The sequence below is a fragment of the Plectropomus leopardus genome, chromosome 14 (assembly GCF_026936395.1).
Source record: "Plectropomus leopardus strain MGB_pleo_1.0 chromosome 14, ASM2693639v1, whole genome shotgun sequence".
In the NCBI taxonomy this organism is placed as follows: Eukaryota; Metazoa; Chordata; class Actinopteri; order Perciformes; family Serranidae; genus Plectropomus; species Plectropomus leopardus.
Genome location: NC_142189.1, coordinates 3,785,778 through 3,800,434, shown reverse-complemented (window position 1 = coordinate 3,800,434; position 14,657 = coordinate 3,785,778). Strand labels below are relative to the sequence as shown.

At 37.4% G+C, this 14,657-nt stretch overlaps 1 protein-coding gene across 1 annotated transcript in view; it reads left to right on the top strand.

Moving 5' to 3' along the window:
• The first annotated feature begins 1,036 nt into the window (after nt 1-1,036).
• dnaaf9 (dynein axonemal assembly factor 9) overlaps nt 1,037-14,657 on the top strand; it is a 28,447-nt gene continuing 14,826 nt past the window's right edge. Inside the window, exons 1-28 of the mRNA XM_042500469.2 lie at nt 1,037-1,223; nt 2,423-2,502; nt 2,682-2,807; nt 2,905-3,029; nt 3,470-3,566; nt 3,729-3,835; nt 4,003-4,080; nt 4,915-5,016; nt 5,208-5,263; nt 5,361-5,496; nt 6,140-6,221; nt 6,537-6,573; nt 6,684-6,768; nt 6,855-6,931; nt 7,051-7,095; nt 7,244-7,289; nt 7,364-7,475; nt 7,739-7,809; nt 8,031-8,078; nt 8,181-8,271; nt 8,681-8,784; nt 8,964-9,107; nt 9,491-9,576; nt 9,966-10,067; nt 10,736-10,853; nt 11,014-11,102; nt 11,250-11,384; nt 11,726-11,851. Coding sequence (XP_042356403.2) covers nt 1,168-1,223; nt 2,423-2,502; nt 2,682-2,807; nt 2,905-3,029; nt 3,470-3,566; nt 3,729-3,835; nt 4,003-4,080; nt 4,915-5,016; nt 5,208-5,263; nt 5,361-5,496; nt 6,140-6,221; nt 6,537-6,573; nt 6,684-6,768; nt 6,855-6,931; nt 7,051-7,095; nt 7,244-7,289; nt 7,364-7,475; nt 7,739-7,809; nt 8,031-8,078; nt 8,181-8,271; nt 8,681-8,784; nt 8,964-9,107; nt 9,491-9,576; nt 9,966-10,067; nt 10,736-10,853; nt 11,014-11,102; nt 11,250-11,384; nt 11,726-11,851 — 2,561 coding nt within the window. The 5' untranslated portion in view covers nt 1,037-1,167. The remainder of the gene's footprint in view (nt 1,224-2,422; nt 2,503-2,681; nt 2,808-2,904; nt 3,030-3,469; nt 3,567-3,728; nt 3,836-4,002; nt 4,081-4,914; nt 5,017-5,207; nt 5,264-5,360; nt 5,497-6,139; nt 6,222-6,536; nt 6,574-6,683; nt 6,769-6,854; nt 6,932-7,050; nt 7,096-7,243; nt 7,290-7,363; nt 7,476-7,738; nt 7,810-8,030; nt 8,079-8,180; nt 8,272-8,680; nt 8,785-8,963; nt 9,108-9,490; nt 9,577-9,965; nt 10,068-10,735; nt 10,854-11,013; nt 11,103-11,249; nt 11,385-11,725; nt 11,852-14,657) is intronic.

Below are 14,657 nucleotides of genomic sequence, written 5' to 3'. Positions count from 1 at the left end.
TTTTCCTACAAGACTCTATTAGCATCCTGTGATTGTTTCTTGTCTGCATAATTGCTGAATCAGCCTCACTGCAGATATTCAATGAAAACAGACATAGTATATCTTTGCTATCAAAATGTGAGTCAACATCCTTGTGAACATGCTTGTTCACATTGATAAGCATGAGGAAAATCTGTTTAAAATTGTAAATGTATTTTTATTTCATTTTTTTATGTTTGTTTTGTTTTATTGTTTTTTGTTTTCATTTGTTTGTTTTTTTCATCTCATTATGTAAGTTATTTTATTATTTTATGTGTGTAGTGTATTGGTAATATTGGTGTCACTGCTACCCATACATTGTGTAATGATTGTTTCCACTTGTGTGATTTCCGTAATTACCCTTTTTTCTGTCATCGGACAAAACAAATCTGGGGAAAAACTTGAAATATTCTTGGTGGTTTTGCTCTTTCAATTAAAAAAAGAAAGAAAATAAACATATGATAATGTTAGAAAGAGCTGAAACATGCAAAGAAAAACAAGACCAGCAAATGAATGAATTTAAAAATGTTAAGAGTAAACGAGAACTAAACATTGTCTGCATTGAGGGGTAATCAAACCCTGTTAAATTCTTATCATTCAATTCAATATATTTTTCCAGTTGAACTAGTCTCTAAAAGACAGTATGATCAAATAAAACATGAAATAATCATTGATAGCACAAGCAGTTATCATAATGCATAGTTTCAGTGCATGGAGTTCCCCCACATCCACAGCAGCTGAGATTACTGAGGGATTGCACCATCTCCCAGTGCTGCTGCTGCTGCCTGCAGCTGTCAAAACGGCCCCAGTCAAGGCAGCACTACAGCGTAAAATGGGGGAAACCCGTCTGGCAAATTCGCATACATTCCTTTTTGTGTGTTGTTTATTTCGGTCAATACAAACAGTGGTGCTAAATACAGAAAATATTTCATAAAATGTCACGATTACTGGTGTGTATTACCAAAAGTTTTCCCCAAAGAAAATAAAATATTCTCTTGACGCCCCTAAATATCAAATGGTTTGCTCCGTTGCTACGCTATCTTTTGTAGACGTTCTCCAGGGTGATGAAGAAGATGTAGCTACTCGCCCGAAAATAACAACATTTCTCGGTTTAAAACGTAAATTGTATTAACCGTTAAAACAGCTACGATGGCCGGTATGAGGAGAGTTAACGGGAAATTCTCGGGAGTCAACCCGGCAGTCAGGTAATATCGAGTTGTGTTTACAGAAAACGCCTCGGTGAAGCTGCCGAGCTAACGTAGCTAGCGTTAGCGCGAGCCGCTGTCCGTTATTTATCGACGTTTTAAAACGGCAGTTAACGTTAACGGTTAGCCGTTAACAGCGGTGCTAACGGTAGCAATGTTTGTAGCCAGGTGTAGGCTACACTTTCCGTATTTATTAGTCGGTTAAGCTGAGCTTTATATTTATTTCACGCTAACTAGCCGTGTCAAAACACCCATTTCCAGAAATTCCCCGCACATCAGTCAAGTATCGCTAGGTTATGTTGTATTTGATTGCCCAAACATTAAGCTAACGTTAGTTAATTACAGATCATGAGGGAAAGCTATTTTTGACTGACATAACTTTTACAGTTAGTTCATATATATATAATACATATACTGTTCATAATTCTTATTTTTTATTGTCTTTTGATGTATACTGTATGGTGTTCAACATTGTAGCATAATACATATTTTTGTATTTCTCAAACTTTACTAGTTTATGCATTGTGATTTAGAAGAAAGCACATATTTCACTATTTTTAGACACTTTACACACTCAGCTCATTATAGATTTTTGCATTTCTTTTTTGTATACAAGTGTCAAACATTGTAGCATAATGCTTATATTTTTATTCTTATTTCTATGTGTTACATCGTATTTTATTTTTATATTCACATACTTATTTTTATACTCTAATTCCTACTTTCTTATAATTTTCTATGCTTTACATCAGAGCCACTGTAACGAAACACAATTTCCTCCCCGTGGATCAAGAAGGCATTTCTGAATCTCATCATTATTTCATAACTAATTTAGTATTTAAGCTGCTGAAATGACAGGAAAATTATTAAATGTTATGTGTGTAAGTTATTATGAGTAAAATTGTGTCCTCAAAATTTGTTCCATTCTTGAGATATTTAGGGTGTCTTTAGGAGACCCTTTTCTAACAAAGGTGAGAGTATTAGGACTCTTGAGTTTCAAGTTTGCAAGTTTAATGTAAGGTCCAACTGACTGAAGATAATTTGTTGTGATCAAACTGTGAGATATGGTTGAACTCTCAACAAGTAAGTCAATTTTAAAGGTTGAAATGAACTTTTTAGCCTAACATTCAGCTGAAGTTCTTGTAAATAACTATTAAAACCATGATTATATGTAATCTTTTTATTGTCACGTTTTTCAGTTGCTGTCGCCTGCGTCAGGTTCAGTCTCTGCTCTGTGAGGGGGGCACTGCCACTCCTGATGGCATCTTGTGCTCGCTTGGTATGTCAAGTTGCAAACTTCTTTATCTTTAACCTTTATGTTTTCATCTGGCCTAGTTAACAGCACTGCCTACTGATAAGGCTAGAGGAAAATCTTTTTTTTGAAACAGATAGTGGATAAAACAGTGTCTGTGGTCATTCAAAAACAGCAATCAAACATGATTCTTTTGTGTGTTTTAGGAATTGACAGCAGATACAATGAGGGGTGCACTGAGCTGGCGAAATACCTGTTTTATGGACTGTATGGAAGAAATCAGCTGAATCTGGAGCACGTCCCTGAGGAATTTCCTGAAGAAATGCTGGATGGTGAGTTCTCTAAGTGTTGTTCACTATATTTTTAATCCTATTTTTGTACCCGCTTTAGTATTTATCTTCCCCGACACAATACTTCTCTTCTTTCCAGATGTAATCCTGCTGATCAAAGCTGAGTGTGTTCATCTGTACTGCAACCCAATGAACTACAGCTACTTGTTGCCCTACGTGTCCCACTGGAGGAACCTGCATCTCTACTGCATGACGGAGACAGAGGTAAAAAAGCCCTCATCCTCCCCTACAGGCCTATCTTTGTTGTTAATTAGAATTCCTGTATGCTTAATTTATGAGTAGGAACTTCATCAAGAGTATTTAGGCATGTTAATGTATCCATCTGCCTGCAATTTTAAACCTTGCAGGTTACTTTTAAGCTTTTTCAGGCAGTTTACGTATAGACACGTCTGCTTAAATGTCACACCTTGTCTGCACCGAAAGCAGCACATTAACTTTAATCAATGGCACAGTGTGCTCTAGTTTTTGCCAATGTAACAATAGTTTGTGCAAAGGCAGCTAGGCCTATCCAGGTAGTGGTTGCCATCACTACAAATTGTAAATATGACCTTTTGTAGCAGTGTTTGTAAATGTGATTTTTAATCCCGAGGTTGAGCCCTTTTCTAAGTTGTCTACCCTTGTTGTTTTTCCACCTCCACACACAGTATGAAGATGAGGAGGCAGCAGAGGAATTCAAAATCTCCAGTTTTGTCACAATGGTGCAGGACTGCTATCGTATCGGAGTACCTTACAGCTCCCAGGGTAGAGTCCACATTCATTCAAAACATATGCTCAACACATTGTGAAACATGTTCTTGCAGAATACAATGTAGTTTCACCCACTTGACAGCATGCTCTTATTTTTTTGTAAAATATAATCATGGAAACACAGAGGTGAATGTGCTACTTTACTGTTACTTTTAGGGCACGTCCAGAAGTTTGATATGTTTATGGTGGAAAAGTGGCCCCTAATTCAAGCATTTGCCCTGGAAGGCATTGGTCGAGGAAGTTTTTTTACCATGAAATACAAGGTACTTTCAGACAAACAAAAAAATAACTAAAATATTTGTCAAGATCAGAGGGGTGGCAAAATTGAAGATAACCCATATAAAAAAATATTTGTACTATTATTACTACATTGTGTTTGTGGTTCTATGCTTTTTGTTTCACCTTGTTTTTTATGATCCTGTTTTTCCAGCTAATGGACATGAGTGAGAAACTTTGGCAGGTCTACAACAGACTCGACCCAGTGTCACTGGATAATCTGCTCACAGAGGTAACACCGAGATTCTGTTTTCATCATTTCATTTAACTTTGAATGGATCTGTTGCATTTAACCACAAGGCCTACCTGTGACATCTGTATCCTCTTCTAAAATGTTCATGTTTAGGAATCTAGTGTACTTATTGATATTGATCAATATTTGGTTTAATCAACATTATTTGATTAACCCTTTGAAACCTGGTGCAACATCACCTTTCTTGTGCTGCTTTTAGACACTGTTCACAATTATTTAAACCTTTGAATGCTGAGCAAATTGGTGTGATTTCTTTGAAAACCATGGGGAATGGGCAACTTGGTATGAAGTGTTCCACAAATTGCAAGAAATCAGCAGATTTAGAAAGTTATTATTATTATTTTTTAAGGGTAAAATGTCTAGGGAGAAAAGAAAAAAAGCTAGGGGAAAGCTATAAAATTATCGTAATTACATATTTAAAATTAGGCTACAGAATTTTCAAAATGTTCTGATCACTTATTTAAACATCTGTTTTATTTTTTATTTATTTTGTTGTTTTGGGTTTTTTTTATAGTTTCGGGTAATGTTCTTGTACTTTTTTACTGATTTCTTGTTAGTTGTTGGGTAATTTCCTCTTTCCTTACTCACTGCCCTCCTCCCATGTTTTTTGAAAGAAATCAAGCCAATTTGCTCAAGGTTCAAGGGTTAACAGAAAATTATTAAAGTTAAAAGTTACAGAATCGAGCTAGCTGATTAATCACTGACACTAGTATTTTCTGACAATAATCAACAGTTAAATGTAGGATGTGAAGTTGTGAATGTGACATTTCAGTATGTCTGACCTTGTTTTTGTCTTTTTTTGTCGTATTTTAGGACTTGGTGAACTTTGAGAAGCAGTGGAGTGGCTTTTTCTCCAGCATGGACCTGGAGAGCCACCTGTCCATCTTGGAGCTGTCTGAAGCACAGGCAGGAGAGGTATGTTTTATGCCATATATCCTACAAAAAAAGTATGAATGGACACAGTAAATGTGGTGCATTGGAGTGAGTGCAAAGAGATCAAGTCGGTGTCGACACAGTATTTGCAAAAAGCATTATTCAATGTCTGTTTTTTTTAGTCATCTAAGATTACTTGTGTCTGCATAAAGTGTTTTCACATCAATTCACAGGTGTTCCGTACCTATTACTCTCATGGACTGATCTCAAGCAACATCACAGATAAAAGGTATGCTACATTTTAAAATAATTTCTAAATACTGAAATGATGCTCATCTGTAGTCTCACTTAATACTATCACTTAATCAAATGTTCCTTCGTTTCAGTAAAAGTCAGCAGCCCTTTGTGTTGTTTGGAAAGCATTCCTCATCCCAGGATCTGGAGAGTTATTCATTCAACTTTCCCTCAGAGAGTCATCAGGTCCGCAACACAGGGCCTCGGGGTTCTGCAGCTAGACACATGGTGAGAAGACTGAAATGGAAAACAGTATGACGTAGTAAACAATAAACTATGTGCATTATGATAGGAACCCTATTAATGGCTGGGAACCAGCAGGAGAAGTTAGTAGAGTGGACTTGCGCCTGTAAAAACTCTCTCAAATGATTTTTTTTTTTCATATTTATTTAAAGAATCACTGCATACTTCAACATGTTTTTGAGCTGTCATCTGAATGACCTGACTGTACAGTGATGAAACACATTGTTGCTAGTGTTAATACTATCATTTCTTACCAAACTTTAATTGGTTGAAAATGGTTCAGCACACCAGCTTTTGGTCTAGGTCAGCCCTGAACCTTGCCAGGCTAATACTGTAATATACCTCGCTCAGACCTGGGAGTGAGGTTACATTTAAATGTTTTATAAATGACAATGCTCAAGTTAAAGAGGAGAACTGGCCTCCATCACCACCTGCTGAAGCAATCCTGTTCAACCAGTGTTGTGCACAGCAATGATAACAAATTATCTCCAACATCTCTTGCCAGAAAATGTGATTACTGATCCTAGGTCTATGTATATATAAGATTTTGCACCACTCTTGTCTGTGTTGTTTGTGAAGTGGGGGCATGCCATGATTGTATCTTTCAAATCTTGTTTTCATCCATTAGATTCTGCAGTGTGTTGCACCCAAAGGACCTCTAGCCTGCTCTCGAACCTATTTCTTTGGGACCACCCACACTCCATACCTTGGTGAGGCTTTACTGTATGACTTTGCTAATATGTGTAGATTATATTGTTGTTTTAAGCGTCACATTTCATAGGTAAGCCTGCTGCTGAGCACAGTATATTAACCCAGGGGTTAAAGCAGTACCAACAGTCAGGAATGTAGCTTTGTATGGAGTGAAATGCAGGACTCAGAAAGGCCCTGGCTTGCCTGGAGTTAAAGGGTAATTTTATTTTTTCAAATCTAAGCCTATCAGTTACCCCTTATGTGCATTATATAAGAAGCGATTATTTGCATCTTTAGTATACAGTTTGTTTACACTTGCTGTATTTCACACACAGGGAATCAAAACACAGAGCAAAAGAAAACAGAAGTCTTGTAAGTAATTTACTCTCTATTCTCATAATTCATGTTTTTCTCTGTAAACAATATGTTAGCCATCACTTGATGTTAAAGAATGTCTAAATGAAAGAGTTTTTTTTCCTCAGACTTTTGTCACAGATTTATTCAGCTGCTGTTCAAGCAGTCCTTTCGGGAATCAAATGCTACTCCTGTTTCTCCAGCCAAACCAAGGTACGAAAAACAAACAACACTTATTTTAACAATTATTTTCTGTTTGCACTGTACAGTTTCTAATTTTGAAATGTCCCTTATTGCAGGCTAAGGATGTAGCAGAGAACACCTTTCTGTTGGCTTTGGACTCAATGAATTTAAGTCAATACCGCAGTCCTCTCAGGTACAGATTTGTATGGATTTTTTGTCACTGATGTTGTCCTCTGTATGAGACATTCAGCCAAACATGAAGTGCAGTGTTACATTTGAATCAGTTTGAGTCTGTGTTTTCTCTCCTCTCAGGTCCAAATGTGAATTCAGCATTCAAGCAGTGAATAATCAAGGAAGGTGGGTGTTAACTAGTCTGTGTTGATTGTCATGTTATTTGAGAAATGTATATTAAAATGAAGCTTTCATTTAAAAAAAAAACAAAAAAAAAAACATTTGTGAATATGTGATTTCAGATCTTAAGAGCCTGTTTTGCTTTTGTTTTCAGAATCATTCCTCTGGCTGACGAAGAAAGCCGTTATGTAGTAAAAACAGTAAGTTATAGAAGCATATTATTTTTTGCCTGACCAAAGAAGGCCAATGAAATGACTCTACTTTTCTCTTTAAGGCGTCTATGACTGTCCGTGACATCCCTGACCTGCAGTGGGATGGTGGGGACCTGGGCTCTGTGGTTTTCTCTGAATCCTTCTTGGAGTCCAGCATCAACATTCAGCAGAAAGGTACAAAATTGATCAGAAGAAGTAAAATAAAAATGGACTGCTGATTGATTCCACAAAGGACATCTTGTTTACACAATAAGCAGGACAAATCCACAGTTCGCCCTAAGCAGAAAAGACCAAAAGTCATTTTGAAACAACACAGCACTAAGTCTAAAAATAGCCTGTTCTCTGCTCTGAGGATCATATTCGTGATTCATCTTTCTTGTGTGTCATCCTTTGTTGTTTGTGCTTCATTTTGAACATGTCTGTTTCCTCTCCTGCAGATGGCACTGTGTCCTCAGACAGCTGCTACACCATCCTGACTACAACTGTGCCTCGCTACGCCTGCTGGCTGGTATGTGTGGGACTGAAAATCAATTTTGCATGAGGATGTGATAAACAGAATGTTTAGAGACAGACTGAGTTCCATAGTGTGGATTGTTTTAGAATGTATGTTGTTGAATGTATGTCCAAAACACACAATGTAAGTCTTTTTCTGTTCAGAGAACATATAGCTTCATCCTCAGTTTTATTGCTTGTTTGTTGTCAAAAGTCTTACGGTCATCTTGTTTTTAGATGGAATCTGATGTCAAGCAGTCTGAGCAAGCCCAACATCTTCCTAAGGTCAGTTCAGAAGATTCATGTAACCAGTGTAGTTCATATATAAATGTATTTATGTCTGTATGAGCATGTGACCTAATCACTTACAGTATGTGTCTTCAACAGAAAGAGGAAGGCACGTGTTTGGGAACTGCTCTCACTGTAGCAGATGCTGCATATGTGTTCTCCAGCAGCCAGCTCTCCACACCCGAAGAAGGTGACACTCTTTAACATTTCTGCCATGTGGTTTAAAGTTTAGTTTATTTTGACACAATTAAAAACTGCACCTGTATGTAAGATACATTTACAAAACTCTCTAGTTTGCTGATGATCCCTAGTTACTTCAGAATTTTGGTACAAATGAAATGAATATGTTCTTTCCAATTTAATTCAAAGTGAACTTTACACCACCCTGTGAATAAGGCTATGGGTCAAGTCTATTTTATATTATATAAAATAGATTATTTTATTTATATTTATATTATTCATGAATTTATATTTCCTGTTTGTTTGAATGTGACAGTACGTGCACAAAATATATTTTTTCATATATACTGGCCCTGTAACTTGTGTGACAAAGAGTTGCGATGCATCATTTTTAACATCTCTTCAAATGTTCATCTTAGGAAAAATCATTTTCTTCTCCGAGGGACTCCTGTTCATCCATTCTCAATATGGCAGCATCACCCTGTCCAAGGATCACATTCGGTCCATCAAGTTTTATGATCCGGTAATATTTACAGTCAACACATGACATACTTTTCTACATACATCTGTTTTGTTTTATAGCGCATTAATGATTTTAAAGGAGTTATTTCTTTCCCATATAAGCATGATAAAACATGTACGAATCCTTTTGGCATTTCTTGTTCCATCTTGTATATGATTCCTGTATCCTCTCATTACCAGGACTCCAGCACGGTGGCATCTCTCATTGTGGAGTATGAGAGCAGCCTGCTCCCCCACCTACCATTCCCTCTGCACAGCACGGACTGTTGTCTGGTCTTTGCTCTTCAGCCCAGGTCTAAGAGCCACAGGGCCTTCTATTCCAAGGTAAGACATTCAGCCAGACATCTGAAAGGATTTGAGACTAAAGACACACATGTGCCATCTGATAGAGGATCATTCAGCCTTCATGCCTGTAGAACAATAATCTCAGGATTTGTTTATTGCTTAAGTGTTAAAAATAACGTATTTAAAATATAGACTAGTGTTTATCCATTTGAGGTTTTACTATAAAGAAAATGCTATTGATAAATCTTCAAAAACATATGCTGTCAAGTATTTAAAACCAACTAGGGCTTTTTTTCCTGTTTTGTTATGTTTTTGTGAGGGAGTTTGAGTTTTAAAAGAAATACAAGATATCCTTCTTCTTCATTTAATTCTCTTAAAGATACAGCTCCAGTTGCATGAACCTTAATCTGTCTTGGTTTCAGGTTTTGTCAGTGTGGCAAAACTCTGAATCTGGACTCGCTCTGCAATTGGTGGACCAAGAGCACCTGACCTGGAACCAGAAAAACATGTAAGATAACTTAATTCTCTTTACAAATTAAGATCAGTCATCTGTATACTAGAGTCTGTTACATTTTCCTTAGTGTGTTTTGCCATGTAATATTACACTTAAAAAAAAATGATTATGATCTAATTTTATCCAATAAGATCAATTAAAAACACATCAAACCAAACATGCAGAGGTTTTTGATAAATTATATCATAATCATTTTACCAGGTTTTTTGTTTTTTTGAAAATATGAACAAACATTTGAATATGTTTTACCAACATATGCCGCTGTGTCGTATTGTCACAAGGGTTATTCAGGTTAATGATGCATTCGTCTAAGGTAAGTAATTAAGGTTCACTCTGTACATTGTAATCACAACTAAGAAACTGAAATGACTTTTTTCTTTCAGGCATACCAGACTGAGGAAGCTGCACAACAGTCAGGAGCCACCCGTTGCCAAACGCAGAGGCAGTCTGAAGACTTCATACTCCCAGCTGCCAGAGCAGGACATGTTAGTACACACTCAAGTCTCTCAGTAGAGCTTCACAGTTTCACTGAACAAGTAATAAAACCTGATGCCAGGTATCACTTAAACATGAGTATGCCTCCCCAAAATAGTACTTAAGCCCGTGTTTCTTGATACAGTGTATTCATCATTGGTGACTATCAACACTTGAAAGGTCTTTTCATCTGATAGAAAGTTATAAGCTAATGAAGCTTTATTATCTGGCAAAAATAAATGCTTCATGCACATTCTCTTTGTTGCCATTAAAGCTAAAACAAAGAAGACCACATGCAAGGATAACTCCGCTCCTTGGTCTTTCCAGATCTGTCCCAAATCTGTCACTTGGTATAATTAGACAACCCACTGTTTCAAGCATTTGCGCCCAAAATAAACACAGTACAGCACTTACAATAGTTGCTCTCTTTTGCACAATTTTGTATTGTCAGTCTCATTTCTAAGCACTCTGATCCAACAGAGATAAAACCTAATTGCCTTTACATTAATGTCTGCAAAAGCTGGAGCAAATATGAGTAATAAGAATTAAATTGTTGCATTGATTTTTGTCCACTGCTTTAAAAAATTGTTAATTCAAAAAATGCTCCTTTTATCTAGCCATGCCAGTCAGTTGCGGTCTCATTTCTGCTCACTGATTGCTGTATTCTGGTCTGTGCCAGGTTTCTTCAGCACTTTGCCTTGAGTAGTATTGGTCAGGAGCCCATTCTGTATGACCACCTGGGGGTGCTCTTCCCCTCTGCAGAGTTGAGGAATTCAGTCAACAGTCAGGGGGACAAGGTGAGCATATTGACAAAGGTTCAGTGGATCTTCCTTATTTGAAAAATGTAGACAAGAGAAAAAACTCTTCTTGCTCCTTCAAAGAATGCTTTCTCCTCTGTCATCCTTAATTTAGCTGATAGAATTCACATCTGATGTAAACTGTTTTGTGTGTGAAAAGGTTGTCATCACCATCATCACTGGATTACCGGGAAGCCATAAGAAGAGACTCTGTGACTTCCTGGTCCAGTTGAACAAGGAACGTGGAAAGTGAGAGTTCATCCAACATGATTTCTTTGCTTTACATTTTTCTCTGTTATTTTTATTGTAAATATGCTGTAACTATTTTATAGTAATTATATTGTTAATAACAGCACACAAAAATGCACTACAGTTTCACTGTAATTTCATTGGTAGGTGGGTGGTGTACCAGCCTGGTCCTGACAGCTGTGACAGCTTCTCAGCCTCTCACCTGCAGCAGTATTTGTCCAGCTTCCTGGAGAGCCAGAGAGGCCCTGGAGGCAAAAAGCGTCTGTTGGTGCTCTCACCTGGGTAAGAAAGCCAGCAGATCAGCTCGATACAGCTGGGAACTTAAAAGTCAAGACTCCAGTTGATTCAGTAGTGCAGAGCAAAGCTGAGCTAAATGGAAGTCATCCAAAAATACAACAGTTTCGAAACAATGTTATCAGACATTCCTCATTCAGTGTCTTGAAAACTAACAATATGATCTCGGTACATAAAACAGATCCTCTGTGCCTGATGCATATGTTTGAGTATTCAAACAATAACAGACAATATTTAAAGAAACTATAAAAACTAAAGAAGGGATGGCTGTACTGTTCCTTATCAGTGTGTGATGACATATTCATTTGCAAATGTTTCTACTTGGACAGATACACAGATGTTCTGGATGTAGTCCAAGCTGTGCTTTTCCACCCTGACCCAGTTGTCCAAGCGTGTTTCACCATCGGCGCTGTCACTGCGTGTGTGGACCCCCTCGCCTCCTGTGTGGAGCACAGGTGAAATCTCTCTGTCCAGTAGACTAGGTCTCAACTCTGCTTCTGTTAGGAGAAAACTAAACAATCTTTGACGGCCATAAAGGAATGTATATTGTCAGATGAGATTATGTCGACTGACATCAAGCTGAAGACCAAAGAAAGATGTCAGTAATTCAAGGCGTTTCACACTGTACATATAGAAGACAAGGGTAAGAAATTGTTTGCTGTGTAAATGAAATAGTAATAATAATTTTAAACATTTTTCGTGCTCAAGCATAAAATTGATAAGAGATGAGTAATTTTCTTATATCCCGTTGTTAAGACAAGCAGTTTAGTGACCCAGTTGCAGAGAGCAAACGCAACACTTCAGAATATGTCACAATCCTGCAGCTGCTTTACAGTAAATGCCCTCAAGCAGTTTCTCCTGCTTTGTGACATTTTTTTAAGATCCCCAGTGACTGAAAGGCTATTACTATGAAGCAGCTACATTTATTACCAGTGATGCACGATAATGATTATTTCAACCGATACCGAATAATACGATCATTTTCAGCTTCTCGTGGCCGATAAGATACTGATAACCGATAATTTCTTTTTGTTTGTTTTTCATTACCTGAGGGTATGAAAAGCTGTGATGTGGTGAGTACAGATGAATTTCATTTGAGAATGAGATCAAAGCGGACACTGGTGAAGACACCGGCGGAGAATGAGAGGGGAGCAGACATTCAGAGACATTGGCGTAGAATGAGAGCAGAGCGGACACTGGCGATGCGGACACCAGATCACTGGACTAATCTAGCAGCAGCAGTTTGACAGGCGGCATAATGCAGTGTGTGTAATACTGCAAGAGCGAAACCATGGGCAAAACCGGTGAAATCAAAGCAATTTTTGTTTATTTTTATCAGTTCTTTTTTTCGGCCAAAAATGTTATCATCGGAATTAACGGTATGACATCATAAGTCCCATTATCAGGCCCATAATTATCGTGCATCCCTATCGCCTATCAACAGCATCTTTAAAAATATGTCATCAAAAAAATCTACCTAATGAGTAGCAATTACTCACCATCTATAGACTTGACTCATCAGAGTTTGTAGCTTGCTCTTACGTAGAGGACTGCAGTTTCAGTCACAGGATTCACAGCAGTGACTAGATTTGGTGACCCACTTTCTGAACAAAAAGCGACTAAAGTAACCTCTGCAGCACAATCCTTTATCCTGCTGTCTGTCTGTATGCTTAGCATTTCAAAGAACATACATTTTCACCAAAATTAGCTTCTATTTGTTTCTAGCACAGTTGTTGCTTGCCTGTTTTCTTTTACAACCACTGTATGCAAATGTAGTTGCATGTAGCCAGCAACAAGTGTGTATGTAGTCATGTTTTGACCTATTTTGCGTAGTTATTTTTTAAGTTTAAAGAAGCTTAATAAATGAATACACATCAGTGACAGGGCCTGAGATTCAAGTTTAAGATTTCACTGTTATAACACTGTTATGTTATATTTTCAAATAACATATGGACAGACCACATGATGACAGACAGGGCCGGATGTTGATAAACTGCACTGGAGGTTTCCAGGAAGAGGTTACATGACGCTTTTAGCTATTAAGACTCAAGGCTGGGTCCCTTTTACAGAGAGGATCAGTCCTACATTTAATCTCACTCTCCTTTTGTTACAGGCTTTAGACGTAGCTTACAGAGCTTCTCACTGTCGTAGATTGACTGAGCTGCTCCGCACAATATGGCATACCACTCCGGGTAATAGGCTGTTTTCCACTGCAGAGCCAAGCCGTGTTGGCCAGTGATACATACGGATGACTGCAGTCTGGAGGGTTTAGCTTATGCAAAATGCTTTAAAACTACTGCTGCCATCTTTTTTATTTAATCAGAAATGTAATTGAAAAGCTAGTAGGTATAATAACAAAGGCACTGGTAACTAGTTAAAGTATAAGAATTTGATTCTGCACATTAACATTTATGAATACTAGAGGAGTGACACTCAACTTACAGCCCACACGCCAATTCTGGCCCCCAACCATTTTCTATTTCACAATAAAAATAAAATGATTCACACTTGGAAATGTTTTTGTACTTTTAGTACACATAAGTTGCCAGAGTGCATGAAACAGCATCAAAATAGAGCTTTTTTATATAAAAAAAAAGGGTCAGTGGAGTAACTCCTTCCACAGACATCCAAGCTAACCCCCTAATGTCTGAAAATCCTAGAAATGCACTAAAATCCTGGAAACATCCTAAAATCCTAGAAACACTCTAAAATTGTGGAAATGTCCTAAAATCATAGCAATGTGCCAGTCTTAGAAATGTGCTAAATTTGTAGAAAAGCATTTAAACTGTAGAAAAGTGCTAAAATCATAGAAACATACTAAAGTCTTAGAAATGTCCTAAAACCCTAGAAATGTCTTAAAATACCAGATACGTCCTAAAATCCAGGAAACATCCTAAAATCCTAAAAATGTACAAAAATCCTTAAAAGGTCCTAGACACCTAGAAATGTGCTGAAGTCATAGAAAGGTCCTACAATCCTAGAAACTTGATAAAATCTTAGAAAAGTCCTAAAAACCTAGAAATGTCCTAAAATCCTAGAAACATCTAAATATCTTTGAAATGTCTTAAAATCTTAGAAACATGTATGGAGCTGCTGGGACTGGCCTCCTGTCATTTTGCAAAAGCAAGTTGAGTATCCCTGTACCAGAGCTTATATGCAAGAAAAAGTTCTACCTGGAAAACTTCCACAGCTTTTGAAATGAGGGGATCTTCTAGCGAGCTGAGCTTTGAAAATAATTTATTAAAAATAAATCTTGGACCT